This window comes from Lytechinus pictus, chromosome 13, assembly GCF_037042905.1.
Source record: "Lytechinus pictus isolate F3 Inbred chromosome 13, Lp3.0, whole genome shotgun sequence".
Classification (NCBI taxonomy): domain Eukaryota; kingdom Metazoa; phylum Echinodermata; class Echinoidea; order Temnopleuroida; family Toxopneustidae; genus Lytechinus; species Lytechinus pictus.
Window position 1 is genome coordinate 20,153,277 of NC_087257.1, and position 17,142 is coordinate 20,170,418.

General features: G+C 35.4%; 1 protein-coding gene across 1 annotated transcript; it reads right to left on the reverse strand.

Moving 5' to 3' along the window:
• Window positions 1-163: 163 nt before the first annotated feature.
• On the reverse strand, window positions 164-15,745 carry LOC129275125 (dnaJ homolog subfamily C member 1-like). Its single transcript, XM_064108258.1, has 10 exons — window positions 15,731-15,745; window positions 13,324-13,425; window positions 12,310-12,356; window positions 11,344-11,515; window positions 9,817-10,266; window positions 8,999-9,121; window positions 6,780-6,846; window positions 5,868-6,137; window positions 4,132-4,274; window positions 164-1,513 (listed from the first exon to the last, which is right to left on the reverse strand). Exons 1-10 carry the CDS (start codon window positions 15,743-15,745, stop codon window positions 1,433-1,435), a joined length of 1,470 nt encoding a protein of 489 aa, XP_063964328.1. The 3' UTR covers window positions 164-1,432.
• Between the last annotated feature and the right edge of the window lie 1,397 nt (window positions 15,746-17,142).

A 17,142-nucleotide genomic window follows, 5' to 3' on the forward strand; every position in this document is an offset into this window, starting at 1 on the left:
ATAATGTTAATAACTAGAGATTTGATTTGTCTATGGGGCGAATCACATGTAGATGATCTGTCGGTGAATCACTTAGCACTGCATACTATGACTATAAAAAACTGAATAAAAGAATGAATTATAACTTAAACACAGAAGAATCACTCCAATTGCAAAACACTCGTATATGAAATAGTCATATTTAATTGCGTTGTCTACAATTGACCCTCACAGACACATCAGCTGGGACATAAATGAGATAAATGGTTATGGCAAGACAGGCAATGTTATGTATGACTATGAAAAACAAGGGAGAAATGAAAGAAATTCAAACGAATTGGGCCTGAAAAAAAAAAAAAAAAAACAATTCACAACTATGGTAGCTGTACATATCCGCTGGGAACTATCAAACTACCCAATTATACTCTCATATGACAGCAGAATCTGTATGCAGAGGGGCCTAAATGGTAAAGGAAAAGAACGTTGTAAAAAGACATGAATCACTAAAAAGGGATTTCATATTTATTAATCACTAAATATTTCCATAGAGGTTCCTTGTCATGATTTACCACATTAGTTAGGGTGCTGTATTTATGTTGTGGTCCTACTCACTCTGGGCTTCCAAGAACATGTATGGAGAACAAAAATACTGTGACACAAAAACACATCTCCTTGGTCATAGTGATTCAGTTTGCTTTTTGCCTCCCAGGCACAGGTGACACCAAAACAAATAAGGATAGTAACAACAAAGGTGTGTCCGGTAAGTAGCTACGAGTTTAGATAACTATAGGCATGTAAATGTTATTTCATTTAAAGTATTGACACATCAAATACTGGATAAAGTTCTTGAAGGTTGAGTTAATATTTTCAGCAATCAACATTTTTTTCCTCCATTGGTTGATATAAACTTAACATGCTTTCACTAATAACAAGGAAAAAAAACTCAGGAAATCTAAACCATTTTCTAAAAATTGCAAAAGAATGCAATTCAAGAAACTTAGGATGAGGATTAAATTTTCATGAAGAGGGAAGAAGTAATGGACAAAAATTAATTACAAGATGACAATGTTGTGAAAGGCTTTGATTGACTTTCACTGGTAATCCTAAAATTTGCAATATCTATCAGGGACCCATTTCATAAAACTTTTGATAATGACAAATTTGCAACAACAGTTAAAAGCTACTGAAATCCTTCAATCTGATTGGTTGACAGTAAATTTGTAATAGAAATTGAGGATTTGATATTATAACAAGTCTTTATTATGATAATATAGGTCCCTGAAATGTTTGGTACACTAAAAACATTTGTAGCATTGTAGCGTTAAATCATATGATCACCTTGTTTCGTCATAAAATGCCCCCCCCCCCAAAAAAAAAAAAAGGCGAGTTGTAAAATTCTATTTACCACAAAAACAAATAAAAAAAGAAATGAGTAAATGTGATTTCTAAGGCATCATCTTTGGGCTGGAGTTGTTTGCTGCTTTCTCCTTTTGACAACCTCAACGAGTTCCTTGAAGCGAATTATACACTCCTCCTGAAAAAAGCAATATCATGGGATGTAATTTAGATTAAAGATTAAAGTATCAATAAAATACAGGTAAATAGCGATGAACTTTTCTTGGGGCTGTAAATGAATAGCCATGAATATATAAATCAATGGTTTTTCACAATACAAAAGAAATTCACTCAGAAAAAATGACAGACTCAATTTGAACATTGGGTGCGATGTTACCCCCAAAAGACTGGACTATTTGAACCCCATTGCAAGGTGGACACAATGCTCATTTGCAAAAACACATAAAAAGTGCTGTCTTTTAAGATAGGGCGATGTAAGCATTTACAGTGAGAAGGGTCTCAAAATCAGGACAAAGGGTATAAGTTTTAACAGCCATTTGCGTAGGGTGTGTTGAAAGGCTTGTGTATTTCACCCTACCATGAAAATAGAATATCTTGGACATTTGTAGGGGTGGGGAAATACTTTTTAAGTGTCCTTTTTGAAAATCCACATGAGCATGGTGTCAAACATTTAATAACAGTGGTCCCCAGTTCTGGAAAGAATCACTCAAATAATGGCTATCCTAATATATCTGTAAAGCACTATGAGATGTTGTTCCGATGTTCAATTCAAAATTTATTTCAATCAACCAATCATAAAAATACAGGTATATACAAATTTGATAAAGACATGGGATTGGGAGCCCCAGAAAGTAAAAAAAACAAAAACTTATAGATGGGGCACCACCATGATACAAATACAAATCAATATACGACATACATAAAGAGTAAGCAACAGATAACATTGAGATACAATGCAAAAAAGGGGCTAATATAGGGGAAATAAACAAGAAATAGTTATAAATCACAGTGACCTACAGTGTACTATTGGCAGGATTTTCATACTGAGAGAAAAATTCAACTTTCAGAGTTTTAGAGTTTTACTTTGTTTAATATTAATATTCAAATTATTCCGTAGCTTGATTCCTCTACAACATAGAGAATTTTGGGTTATTTTAGTTTTTGGAAGATATTGGTAAAGATCTGCTGAATGACGCGTAAAGTATGAATGGTAAGAGGCATTTGTGTTGAAAAGATTATTAAAAATATTTGGCAAGAGATTTGAATGGTAATTGTACATAAATATTTAAGTATACATAAGAACCAAGTCACAGATTTTCAATATTTTACAATCAAGAAATAACTTATTTGTGTGACTATTAAAATGTGCATTACAAACTGTTCCTATTAACCGTTTTTGAATAAGAAATAATCTATGTAAATGTGTTTTAAATCCATTCCCCATGTATTAAGCGCTATATAAAAGCAGAATATTATTATCATCTCCCAATAACCAATCATATTTCAGCATTTCAGTCTCTACAATGCCAAATTATTTAGAGAATACCTTTCTGGAGGATGCCAAGCCTCATACACACAACATCAAAAGTAAGTTTGCTCCTAAAGAACCCCATCAAATCTTCCAGCGTAACAAATTATTCAAGTTGAAACCAAGCTTTGGATATAGCTATGGTTGTTAGAAATTTTTTTTTTGTTTAAATAAGCAATATCCATGAATTAACGGCTGAGTGAACACAACATAAACAAAAATGATGCTTCTTCAAAAACAGAAAATATGGGTATGTGTATTAATGACTTGTTTGGGGAATATTACAGAGATTCTTCCCCTAATGGCTTACAATCAAAGCACAAATTAAAGACAATATTGGTTGTATAGACCTACATTTCATTGTTTGTTACCATATTTTTTGAATGAATGTGTGTTGAGTTATTCTCAACTTGAGTAACTTTCACAAAACAAGTCAAGAAGGCACAGATGAAAAAAAAACACAATTTTTTGTTCATGTTGTGCTCATTCAGCCATTAAGTCATGGATTTCACTCATTTTTGAGAATCTGCTTCCTAACAATCATAGCTATATCACATGTTTAAAACTTTAAAGGAGAATGAAACTCTTGGAGCAAGTTAGCTTTTGTGAAAGCAGAAAAATCAAAGAATAAGATCAACAAAAGTTTGAGTAAAATAGGACTAGCAATAGAAGAGTTATGAGCATTTGAATGTCGAGATCACTAATGCTATGGAGATCCTCCCATTGGCAATGCGACCAAGATCTATGATGTCACAGATGAACAACTCTCCCCTTTTGGACACTGAAAATATACCCCAAAACATCTCTTTTTGCTCATTCTAATCATATGACAAACGATTCATCAATGATATGATGTTGTGAAACCTCTGTACTTGTCCTCTCATAAAGAGAACACCTCACCTTGTGATAGACTCTATAAAAGTGAGAATATAAGTGAAATAAGTACTAAAGTAATGAGGGAGTTGTACGTGTGTGACATCACAGATCTTGGTCGCATTGCCAATGGGAGGATCTACATGGCATTAGTGATCTCAATATTCAAATGCTCATAACTTTCTTATTATTCATTTATCTTCCTCAAACTTTCAACAATATGTTTCTTTGATTTTTCTCTTTGATATGGATTCAGCTGGTTTCAAGGGTTTCATTCTCCTTTAAGAATTTGTCACATTGGAAGTTTTGGTTGCGGGGGGGGGGGGGGGGGGGGAGGGGGTTGGGAATTACTTTTGATGTTTTGTTTTATTGGGCTGGAATGGTATTATACTCACCTTTGATTTGCCTGGTACACTATCTGCAATCTTGTCCCACCTATCATCTAAGCCTCTTGGGTAAACCTGCATTGCTTTCTCTAAAATCTTTTGCTGACGCTGTGTCCATGCACAACTCTCCACACCAGAATGGACAAGCTCATCTGAACATGGAAAATATAGTTGGAAAAAGGGAATGTAGAAAGGAAGGTGTATAATTATAATGATGATGAAAATGATAATGATGATGTTGATGATGATGACGATAAAATTGATGATTATGATGATAAAAATGATGATGGTGATGAAGATGACAATGATACATGTTAAGTCCTAGACATACAGTAATTCTATATTATTTTATTGTAAAAATTGATGTTTATTGTAAAAAGGACACTATTTTTTGTGTTCCACCACTGAATAGTCCCCCCCCCCCCCCAATCTAGGTAATTTCACACCTGTATAGTCCCTGTTGAAGAAGTTATCACTCAATTGTACTTAATTCTGCCCAAGAATCACAAATTGCTTGCAATGAAAGCCTATGGCAATTATGCACTTCAGGGTCCCATGAGGGGTCACCCCACCTTGCCTGTCTGTGATCACAATGTCTAACTTGTGGGTAATCTTTATAAGATGAAAATTCAGACCCCAAACAAGCTTCCTGCACATAACTGTAATTTTTATCAACTCCTTATAATCATTCTTGCTATTCCCATCCCTTGTACAATACATGGTGGTTTGCTCCTTTTCCCCTTTTAAGATGGCAGATGCCAAATCAGTTCTTTTCAGTATTTTGATGAAGTACACCCTCTAGGGTATAGCACTGCAATCGACTCAATGCATTTCCCATTCAAAGTGCTTTTGCTCTTCTTTGGAAGCCCCCCTCCAAGTAATGGCTGTCATAAGTAACACTGCTTTGAAGTCAGAATCCTCTATGTAATTCCTTTTTTTTCTTTGAAAAAAGCAAGTGCACACAGTTACACCAAGAATGCATATAGCATTTCCATGCATTTGAATGTAGGAAAAAAGAGCACTGCTGATTAACTGCCTCGCTCATGGGTATGTGTGCGCTCGCCGGGCATCGAACCCTGGACTTTAAAGGAGAATGAAACTCTTGGAGCAAGTTAGCTTTTGTGAAAGCAGAAAAATCAAAGAATAAGATCAACAAAAGTTTGAGTAAAATAGGACTAGCAATAGAAGAGTTATGAGCATTTAAATGTCGAGATCACTAATGCTATGGAGATCCTCCTATTGGCAATGCGACCAAGATCTATGATGTCACAGATGAACAACTCTCCCCTTTTGGACACTGAAAATATACCCCAAAACATCTCTTTTTGCTCATTCTAATCATATGACAAACGATTCATCAATGATATAATGTTGTGAAACCTCTGTACTTGTCCTCTCATAAAGAGAACACCTCACCTTGTGATAGACTCTATCAAAGTGAGAATATAAGTGAAATAAGTACTAAAGTAATGAGGGAGTTGTACGTGAGTGACATCACAGATCTTGGTCGCATTGCCAATGGGAGGATCTACATGGCATTAGTGATCTCAATATTCAAATGCTCATAACTTTCTTATTATTCATTCAATCTTCCTCAAACTTTCAACAATATGTTTCTTTGATTTTTCTCTTTGATATGGATTCAGCTGGTTTCAAGGGTTTAATTCTCCTTTAATGTGCATAGTCAGGTGCCTTAGACCACATGGTCAAAGCATCTCCAAGTCTATGTAATTCCTTGTACTCACCCACTTCTCTATTTTGTAAAACTTTATTACTGACGGCGGTATCATTTCCTCTTTGGTCGCTGCTATGTGCTTCACTGGCGATCATAAGAGTTCTATCTATCGTTTTAACAGCTTTAACGGCTTTGTTCTTTTTAAATCCAGCCTCTGATGAATATTCATGAGACTCATCATCCAAATCTATCTGATTGGTCGAATGGGTCATGATGTCATCAGTCATCCCTAAACCGGTTCGTTTGCTTGGTACCGTGTGTTGAATACCCCCAGTGATGCCTGTACAAAGAAAATAAAATTGACAAACATTTGTAACCCTAATAATGTGAGGAACAAGAAAAGCCCACATTGCATTGTTTCACAACTTTTTTAAAGTCTCGAACAACTTTTGAGATGGAATGTTTAAAGCCGGGTACGCATTTCTGTAATCTTGCACCATTTAAAGTGCACAGTAGACCCCAAATTGCTGAAAAACATATATACATGTACATATCCAATACAAATTGTGTTACTCGCCAAAATTCTAAGTATTTATGAAGTTTATGATTGGGATAAAAATCAAACAAAAAAATATTAAAAACAAAGAAATGCATATGAAAAAATAAATCAAACATAAAAACTAGATTCTCCACTGCCTATATTTGAAATTGTGCCCCTGCTAGAGCCTGAACTTTGACCTCGTGATCACTGAATAAAATCAAATAATCCTCCCTCACATAAGAACCAAAATTGAAGGTGATCCTCAGACAATGCTTAACTAATCGCGAGAACAAGAAATATCAATGTATATTACTGAACTTTTTGACCTTTGACCCATTAACCTTGGAGTAGTAGAGATTATATTGAGAATAAGAAGGATCACATTGAGAATAAAAAGGATCATATTGAGAATGAAAAGGATCATATTGAGAAAGTTATTACCTTGTGCAGCAGCATCAATGTTTGTTGCATATTTTTGACTTTTCAGTTGTTTAGCTTTCTTGGTAACCTGCATGAAAAAAAAGGTGATCCATTATCACAATCAGGTCCCTGTAAACATAAAGCTTAGCAACTGATCATAGGGCCAATTTCTACGATTGATTGCATTGAGTACCGTGTAAGACCAATCACAATAATCAGCCCCACGATCAATCGCTAAAGGCCTTGTCTTTCACTTTTTTTTAATTATTAATTTTTTTTTTCTTCACTCGATTTAAATAATTTCGCCACCCCAGCAGTAGCAACAGCAAGATCTGTCAAAAAAACTGTAACGCTTGTAACATCTCTCTGTCAAAGGCACTGTCAAATTGTTCCGAGCAAGCTTTGCGTGCGACTATTTTTGCTAGCCGCAGGTCACCCACAGGTCGCCTGCATTGACAGTATCTCGCACGTATCTAACACGCAGTTGCCCGCAGAAGCGCACGCAAGTCTAATTTGCACGTAGAAAAGTTTTGAACATGCTCAAAACTTTGTTGCAGGCAATCACCAGCAACTCATCCGCAAGGCTTGAGCGGAATGATGTAACAGGGCCTTCAGCTTTATGTTATGGATCCCTGGACTTTACAAAAACATATTCAGTCAGATGTCATTGACTATTTTAAATACTAATAATAACACAATATTATATATTAGAAAAGGCATATGAACCAGCAGCTTTAACAGACCTGCCAACCTCTGGGAATGAAAAACTGTATTCTGTGATAAAATAAACTGTATTTTTCCCCAAAAAAGTGTATTTCATAATAAAATGCTTGGCGTACTCGCTCATCGCGGCGCTCAAGCTGCATGCAAGCTAAAATGCGCACTGCTCTTGCAGATGAAACAAAACCCATTAAAACATGTGTATATCTTCACCCTGGTTTGAACAAAATGATTGAAAAAAAAAACAAGTTACCTGAAATTACATTGATCTAATAACCATATTTGTGCACGTTTTATGAAATAGAGACATATAGAGATTATTTTTCTCAATAAATTACGATTTAGTTTTACAAAAAAATAATAATAATACTAATTTAAAAAAAAAAAAAAATTTATACAAAAAACGTATTTTTCAAAGAAAAAACGTACTGCCGTATTTTGGTTGCAAAAACGTACTAAATACGGCTAAAACGTACTGGTTGGCAGGTCTGCTTTAACTGCCCCACCTGAAGACCTCAACTACTCATCTGGCCAGGTTCGATTCCCATAATGCAACATTCTGTGCAGTGTAGTCTTGTAATATAGGCCCACTTGAATTATAACACACTAGTTCACTACTCAACACATTCATATCGCAATGAATATGTTGCCAAGTAAGAAAACAAGTACTTTTCTTCTCAAAACATTTTAGCTTCTCTATACGAATAAAATCATCTAGGTTGACTGACTTATTCTCCGTATTATATATGATTATCCAAACGGTATAGCGAACTATAACACACAGTCTTGATATACAAAACACATTGATGTTCGGTTTGCGCCCCATTTAAAGTAGTTAGTAACTTTGTCATGGATTCATATCAAAATAACTGATTCAGCCCCTTATTCAATTAAATTTACTTTAGTGCCAGAGATTTAGAGGCCAAGTGGTCAGTTTTTATCAAGATATCTATTCTAAGATGCCATGAAAACGGTACCACAATACCTTTAAAAATCATTTTGGGTGAAGATTTTTTTTTCTTTCTACAAAGTGGGTTTATCCCTTTAAACTTTTACCCAAATCACAATCATGTGGGAAATATTTCGGTTAATAATAAACACAGCATTCATTATGCGCCATCTGTCTAGTAAACTATTCCGAGGCGCAGAGAAATGGAAGGATTACGGGAAAAAAAAATGTTTGCTTGTGTGGGTGTATGGTCAGAACAAATTACATTAAACATACTTAACAAAAGTAAGAAGAAAACAGAAAGGATTTTAAATACTTTTTAAATGCTTTAAGCGATTCAAGTGTTCGGATCCTCAGTGGAAGAGCATTCCAGAGAGATGGAGCTGACGAGGCAAAGGCCTTTTCTCCTAGCGTTAAATTTGTTCTCTGTACATTTAGCAGTTCTATGGGATTTAAGAGTATTATTGCTAATGAGCTTCAACCCCAATGAATGTTAAGAAGACAGAGTTATTAAAACAGATGGTAACAAACAAGGTTCTTGAAAATACGTTAGATTCTTTTAAGTTCCTACCACATCAACTGGTTTCTTGATTTCCTCCGCTATCCTTGTCCACCTGTCTGTTGTTCCACCAGGAAACTTAGTCATCGCTTTTACTAGACTCGACACCTCTGAGGCTGACCATTCAAAACTTGTCTACAAAAAAAACAGAGTAACACAAAAGTTCGTAAAAAAAAATTTCCCTGATATTTTCAACAACATAGGGAGTTAATAAAGCATAAAGGTTATTTAATAATATAATAAAACAGTTCATGTAAAAGCTCATATCACATTAGATATTGGGATCACAGCCCAGGGGGGCAACTTCCATTGATGAGTGGAAACAATGCGCGACCGTGGGGTCTCGAAAAGCACCGTAAACAAGTATTTTCCATATTCTGAAAATGCACCCGTTAACAAGTATTGGCATGTGATGGTACCCTTGGCAAGTATTCCCTGAATTGACCCCCTAACGTCTCATCCATCAAGGACTTGGATTTTATTACCTCAACTTTAGCCTGGCAGCCTTTTACAGTGCACAAGCATGTCAAGGAATTTCTGCCAAGGACCTGTTGATTTTTCAATTGCTTTGATTCTGTTGAAAATACATACAAATGATCAATTTCAGTGACATTCCAGAAAGCATTTAACAATGATGATTGAAAACAACCAGAAAAGCAAATAAACTGGTGCCACTGACTTTTAAAAGAGCTATTCAAAGCAGCAAAAATAATGAGCAAAGAAATAACTGCAGGAAGGGGGTAGAGCCTCACAAATATCTATGGTGATTCGTCCAATTAAATATCTCCCTTTCTAGACATGAATATCATATCTGTAATAGTACAACTTACTTTGGTTTTATAGGAGTCACCATCCCCATGCGGTCCAAGACCGTTGGCCCTGGTTGCATCCTCACCAGTCTTCATCGTCACAGAGGCACTGGCTGACCGATCATAATCATACATTGCTGGATCCATTCTTTGCTTCTCCCTTGGGCCTTGCTCCTTCCTTCTGCTACTCTCATCTCCACCACCATCCTCCTCCTCCTCCTCCTTCTCTTCTCCTTTCCTCCTTGCTCTCCAATGTTCCAGGATGCTCCTGTAGGCTCCAGGAAGTCCTTGGACGATGCCCAAGGTCAGACAGACGAGCTTCCATGGGAGGATATCAGCAAGGCTAGGCTTCTTAATCATATTGGGATCCTGTAAGAGAGCTTGGGTGATCTCTTCAGTCGTGGGTTGGTTGGTGGCTTGTTTGCTTGCCTTCTTGCCTTTCTTTTCTCTCTTTGGCTTGATCAGGGCTTCCTATATCAGAAAATAGAGCTCCTCAAAGTTACTTCACAGCCCCATTCACTTCATATTTAGAAAATGGATTTGGAATATTTTTGTTATTTTTTTCTTCATATAACAGCCTCACAGTTGAATTTGCTTCTTGCTAAGTTGGTGTGTGTGTACATGGCTGAATACAAATGCAGAATTTTTCTGGGGGTGGGACATATGTAAAAAAAAAATTGAAGGAGACGGAACAAAGTGACCAAGCTTGTCAAGGGGGCATTTTAGCATTTTCTAGAGTGAAATTGAAGGATTTGGTACACACATCTGGTGAATTTTGTGAAAATGTTCACTAAAACAATTTCAAAATTTCTGAGGGGGGCAAGCAACTGCGCCTTTGCTTGTATGGCCATGTGTGTGTGTGGGGGGGGGGGAGTGGGGGTGGTAATACAATTTTATTCACAGAACCTTGGACACCTCCAATCATCCCAAGTTTTCACCTTACAGAATGGCTAACTTCTGGTCATCTGCCATGCAAGCTTGTGCAAATTACTTACTAGCAAATTTGTATACCTGATATCCCATTTCAAAGAGTCAGAAAGTCAAGTACATTTATACTAAATGCAACAAATTATAGTTTTAATTACAAACTTAATATCAAAATGTAATAAAACAAATACTTTGCTATGAACCAAGCATTCAAAACATTAGACTAGAGGAAAATGATTGCTAGTACTACTACCAATGAAAGGAGGGTCAGGAAGTAAAAAAAAAAAAAGCAATATTCTGCAAAAACAAACATATGGTAGTTGACGACTACATAATTCATAGGTGATAATTAATCCCTTGCCATATGACGGAGCTTTTATTATAATTATTATCAATATCATTATCATAAACATCAATCAATACCATCATTATTACCAGGGGCTATGGAATGGTTTGGAAGTGGGAGAAAAGGGGGGGGGGGGGTGGGGGCTGACCATGGAATAAAACCCAATCAGAGTTAATTTTTATGTTTTATGCACATTGATTGAACCCCCCCAATGCTGCCCTGGTTATTATTATCATCGCAATTATAATATCGTTTACGTAAAGAAAGAAACTCACTATTTCCAGCTTCCTCTCAAAGTACATTGACCAGATTACAAGGTAATGGCCTACACTGAGTATAGCAGAGAGTAAGAGGCCGAGTTCAAGGAGTCCCATCTTGCGTACTCTTCTGTAGTAGAACACCGGTTGTCTCCAATCTGGTAGGCCATGCTCAAGGATCTCATCATACCTATAATACATGATCACCATTAACAAAAATGTTTGCTTAGTACTAATTAGTCTTGTAGAGTTAAGTCCTTTAGACTATGACCACATGATGTTTAAAGCCACATCCACCCAAAATGGAAGATTATTTGGTTTTATTAAATATCTTTAAATTAGTGCTGAACATTAAAAAACATGCTAAAATGTTTTCATCTTGCACTTTAAATCAAGAGAAAATGAAAGAATGAACAGCAATCAGAAGCAAAGAAAGTGAAACTGAAGTGAAACTAACAGTGGAACAATTTTTCTGCTCATTGGTTATCAGATAAAAACCTAGACTTTACCAGTTTCTTAAAAATGTGAAATCATAAACAAGGATTATAATAATTATCTTTGTATATATCACTGAATCTACATTATAAATAGAGACTAAACATACAATTTTGAGTTTTTATGCCTGTTATTGATTATTATTGTTTTAAAGTATGGTTTAACTGTCAGGCTTTGGCTAAGTTTTTGATGTTAATACCACAAAATGGCCCAAGTTCACTGACCTGGAATGACCTTTGACCTTGACCATGAGACCTGAAATTCACCGCACATTATGTTGATGAGACTTGAAATAGCTATGATGTATAATGTTCATGAAATAAGATCTTAAACAAATTAAGAAATTATTGTGAATTCTTCCAAAACTGAAACAAAATATTATGTAGATGCTCCCGTTGTCAGAAAAGTGACTCCTGCACAAAGTGTCTCACTTCTGCTATAAAATACTGGCAAACAAAAGAAAAATAAATACACTAACAAGAAACTCACTTTTTCCTCTTCTCCTCATCTTTGAGAACCTCTGCGACTGCTACTAACTAAAATAAATCAGATGAAGATGAAGAAGACAAAGACAAAAGCAAGGAAAAAAAATAGGCGGAGAAAGAAGGGAAGAGAATTAAAAGAAGAAAAGAATAAGAAAAAAAAGAGAAAAGAACGAACATCAAAGTGACTCAATGATCTTGTTGGGTAAGGAAGACTTGAAAATACATTCTTTTCCTTTCATTATTTGACAGCATAAAACAAACAAATCATCATTGCTTCAAAACACTGAACACCACGACAAGTTCATTATGAACATGTGTATTAGTATTATTCTAATTGAGATTGTCATTTTGAAACAAAATGGAAAGTTAAGAAAATAAGAGTGAAATCTACAAACATGATAATTGTTCTAAGGAATTTAACGAAATGGACAAATCTCTACGATTGGAACATATTAATAAAAAAAATCAACCTTTTTAGAATATATGTTTATTCGTATCAGAACTATCACAAGACAGAGCAGGAGAAAAAATAACACGGGGCTCAGGCGATTTGACCCAACAAATGCTCAAAAGAGCTCCGGAAGTCCCCATTCATTGCAATGTTAAAGCTTATCAAATGTAGCAGACTTAGGTAAAATGTTGTGAAAAGTAGCACCCAAATATACAAAATATTACCTCTGACAGATACAAAACTAGTATGATAGATTTACACAATGATCTGCAAAGGAAGACAAAACCCCCAAACTTTAAAAAAGACTTGTGTTAGAATACCTTAAACATGCATAAAGCCTAAGGGGATATTGGAAGAAAATTTTTGCAATCAAATTGAGTTGTAAATTTACAAGTGATATCGATTCTGCATAAAACAATTCTTGTTAATGCAAGAAGCACACCAGCAATCACTTGCGAATTTACAACAGCAAGACTTATGATTGATTTTGATCCTAAAATTGACTAGCAATCGAGTGCAAGTTTCTTGCAACACCTCCTAAGAATTAAATACTGGTGAACTACTTACCTGCCTGAATTTTTCTTCTGCATCTTCTTCTTTATTTTTATCCGGATGAAGTTGAAGGCTGAGTTTTCTGTAAGCTCTACGGATGTCTGCCTGACCAGCACTCTGAAAAGGAACAAAAACAAATCCAGGTACAGTAACTCTAGATCTGTAAAACTAAAAGTCTTATCTCTTGGGACCACAAAATGACTTTTGAGAAATATAGCTATGAGATGAATTGACTTGTTAAAAGCTAAACAGTGGCAAAACGAGCAATATACCTCCCCTTAGTGTATTCAACAAAACCCGACTGCTCACTGTTTTAGTTAAACTTTAAGTTTAAGAATTGATAATTTATCAAGATTCACCAATAACAATGTAGGTGCATGCATCATGGCTAACCATCAGAGACTGATCAAAAGGGTAGACTGGGAACAAATTATTCAACCAGAGTTCAGAAGAAAAAAAAAAAAGAGAGCTTAGTCTACATTGATATTTGGTCATCCGTGAATGGGGTATATGGATGTCCTTTCTAGTAACATTTCTCAAAGAAAAAGTCAGATTATTTTGACAAAATCATGTTCTGAAAATGAAAATCATTTTGATAATCAGAAAAGTTCAGAACATGATCTGGATTTCACTTGCGGCAGAACCAGGGTGGGGGGGGGGGGCAAGTTCTTTGTAGGACATGCTTAGAATGTCAAATTTTCAGGTTGGAATATCACACATTTTTGGCCTTGTGATTTTGCACCTGCACAAATTATTATTTAAGGTACTCATTCTGTTGCTGCCATCTATGTTATCGTAGCCTAGATATCAAGAATTGTAAAATACTTGCATCGGCCTATAAATATTACCAATCGTACAATATTTATTGGCCGATGCAAGCATTTTACGATTCATAATATTTATCGGCCGATGCAAGTATCTAAGTTGGCACTGATCATGATATTGTCGCCCTCTATACGCGTCTTGTATCTAGGCTATGATAACAAAGACTGCAAGATGACGACAATAACAGACTGTAAGTAAAAGCTCCTGGTCTTCATTATTTTTTTTATTTTTCTAAATTTACATGTATATGAACAATTACATGCACCATTGTACGTGTGGGGGTAAATATAGCCTACTTTTAGCCCATTTTCATAAGTTTGGGCTCAAAACCTTAAAGGGCAAGTCCACTCCAACAAAAATGTTATTTGATTAAAAAGAGAAAAATCAAACAAACAATAACACTAAAAATTTCATCAAAATCGGATGTAAAATATAAAGAAAGTTATGACATTTTAAATTTTCGCTTGATTTCACAAAACAGTTATATGCTTATGCACATCCTGGTGGGTATGCAAATGAGGGGATCAATGACATCATCCACTCACTATTTCTTTTGTATTTTATTACATGAAATATTTAAATTTTCTCCCCATTGTCAAGTGAAACAAAGTTTTATTCCTCCCTGAAAATGTGGAATTATCATTATTTTAACATATCGTTGTTCAATCAAGAGACAAGAGTGTCCTTATTGTCAAATCTGTAAAAATTGAAACATTGTATCAATCAGATAAAAAACAAGAAATAGTGAGTGACATCATCAACTCTCTCATTTGCATATCACTGAGTAGTGCATACCGTACAACTGTTTTGTGAAAAATAAGCGAAACTTTAAAAAGTCATAACTTTCTTATTTTACATCCAACTTTGATGAAATTTTCAGCGTTGTGCTTCTTTGATTTTTCTCTATTTATTCAAATCAACCTTCTTCTAGGGTGGACTTGTCCTTTAAAGAAAACGAGTAGGTCTGTATTTTGGAGCAACATTGTTGTCTCCAAAATACTTGGTGCACAAAGAGCAATGGCATCCCGTCCCAGGCTCCGTGGAGAATATGCCTACGTCTAATCGTCTATACTGATTTTTACTCTCCAGGCCCACGTACGTGCATAGCGCCAACTTAATGTGTTCCGCCATCTTGCTTGTTGGTTGCCGATGAAATGCACATTTTCAGATTTTTTTACGCTCAGTCATTATCCATGACTGAAACATTTGACCAATCAAAAACTAAGATTCTACAAGAAATATGAATATTCATATACGAAAGTATAAACATACATAATTCAGTTTTATGTGAAATTTAAACCCAATAATTCAAAATAGGGATAGTTTTATGTCTCTAAAATGACCCTTAAAACCAGAATTTTATTTTAAAAAAAAAGGGTTTTCCCAAGTTGCCATGGTAACGCGGTCTGAATTAAAAATGCTTAGCAAACACTTCATTTCAGTGATCGAGGATGCATTTGTTCACGGTGTATGTCTACATAAGTTATAACATTTTTTTCCAGACCATGGATGAACTTTCGAAAAGACAAATTTTAGGCAAGTTTTTACGATTTCCGGCAATTTTCTGACACAAGCACTTTGAAGACCTAATTTTTACCGAATTAGAAGACATCGTAGATTTTCCTAATTATCACAACGGATATACAAAGACGTGTAAAAAAAATCAAACAAAGTTTATGATACATTTTTGATAATGCAAAAAGAGACATTCAAGTCTCTGATTGAGAGCCGCAGATTGAACATTCGCACGGCGCAATGGTAACGTTTTTGCCGAATTCGTCGGGGCGAAAACTCCAAGCGAGCCGTACCGCTCACCAGTCCCGAAAGCTGCGCTGTATGTTTGATGAGATATCTGGTGGATTTCGTGCTTATAAATTTGTTTTTTCCTACAATGCCACTATTTCATTAAAATTATTTGTCATAAAAACATTGGAAATATTATCGTTTAACGGCCCAAAGGATCAACTGTAATAAAAGATACTTTGAAATATTGTCAGAGAGTGATTAATTAGGTTATGTTTATGGTCAGAATTTAGTCATGGCTTCGGGCGAACTTACGCGAATGCGGTCACTTGCGCACGGGGCGAGTCGGCTGGCCCTTTGGTGGGTGGCCGTTGGGCAACGTGCAGTGCAGCTAGAGCAGAGTTGGGGAGTTAGGTAAAAATACTTTGAAATAAATAATCTGCAAATATTTTTGTCTTGTCCCTTTGGATTACTTAGATAAGAAATTCAAATTCTCAAAGTTTAAATCCAATTTTAGACAGTGGCATAACAAAGAGAGGTGCTTCATGGGGGGGGGGGGGCCTTGCCCACAAATTTCTTCATGAAAAAGAAAAAAAAAAAAGGAAAGAGAATCGTGCGAAATCGTTTAATTGAATTTTTGTAACAAAAACATCAAAATTATGCTCATGTTGCTTGCTCCCAACTATATACTTTTATAAATTTTGCCTGATATGCCATATCATATAACCCTCAATCTTTTGCGCTCGTTACGTCACTGATATAACAGCTAGTTTATGCCAACATTATTTGGTTGGGTATCAAAGCATCAGCTATAGCTAAACATTTATACTTTATGCCTGTTCAACTTCAAATACAGGTTTAGGCCTGTATTTATGAGATGTTTTGTAAGATCTATGGGTGCTTTTATTATTTTCATTTTCAATTAAAACAATTATTATTAATTATGTATTAATTTAGTATAAACCTCCATGATACATTGTGTTAAAAAAAAAGGAAAGAGAATCGTGCGAAATCGTTTAATTGAATTTTTGTAACAAAAACATCAAAATTATGCTCATGTTGCTTGCTCCCAACTATATACTTTTATAAATTTTGCCTGATATGCCATATCATATAACCCTCAATCTTTTGCGCTCGTTACGTCACTGATATAACAGCTAGTTTATGCCAACATTATTTGGTTGGGTATCAAAGCATCAGCTATAGCTAAACATTTATACTTTATGCCTGTTCAACTTCAAATACAGGTTTAGGCCTGTATTTATG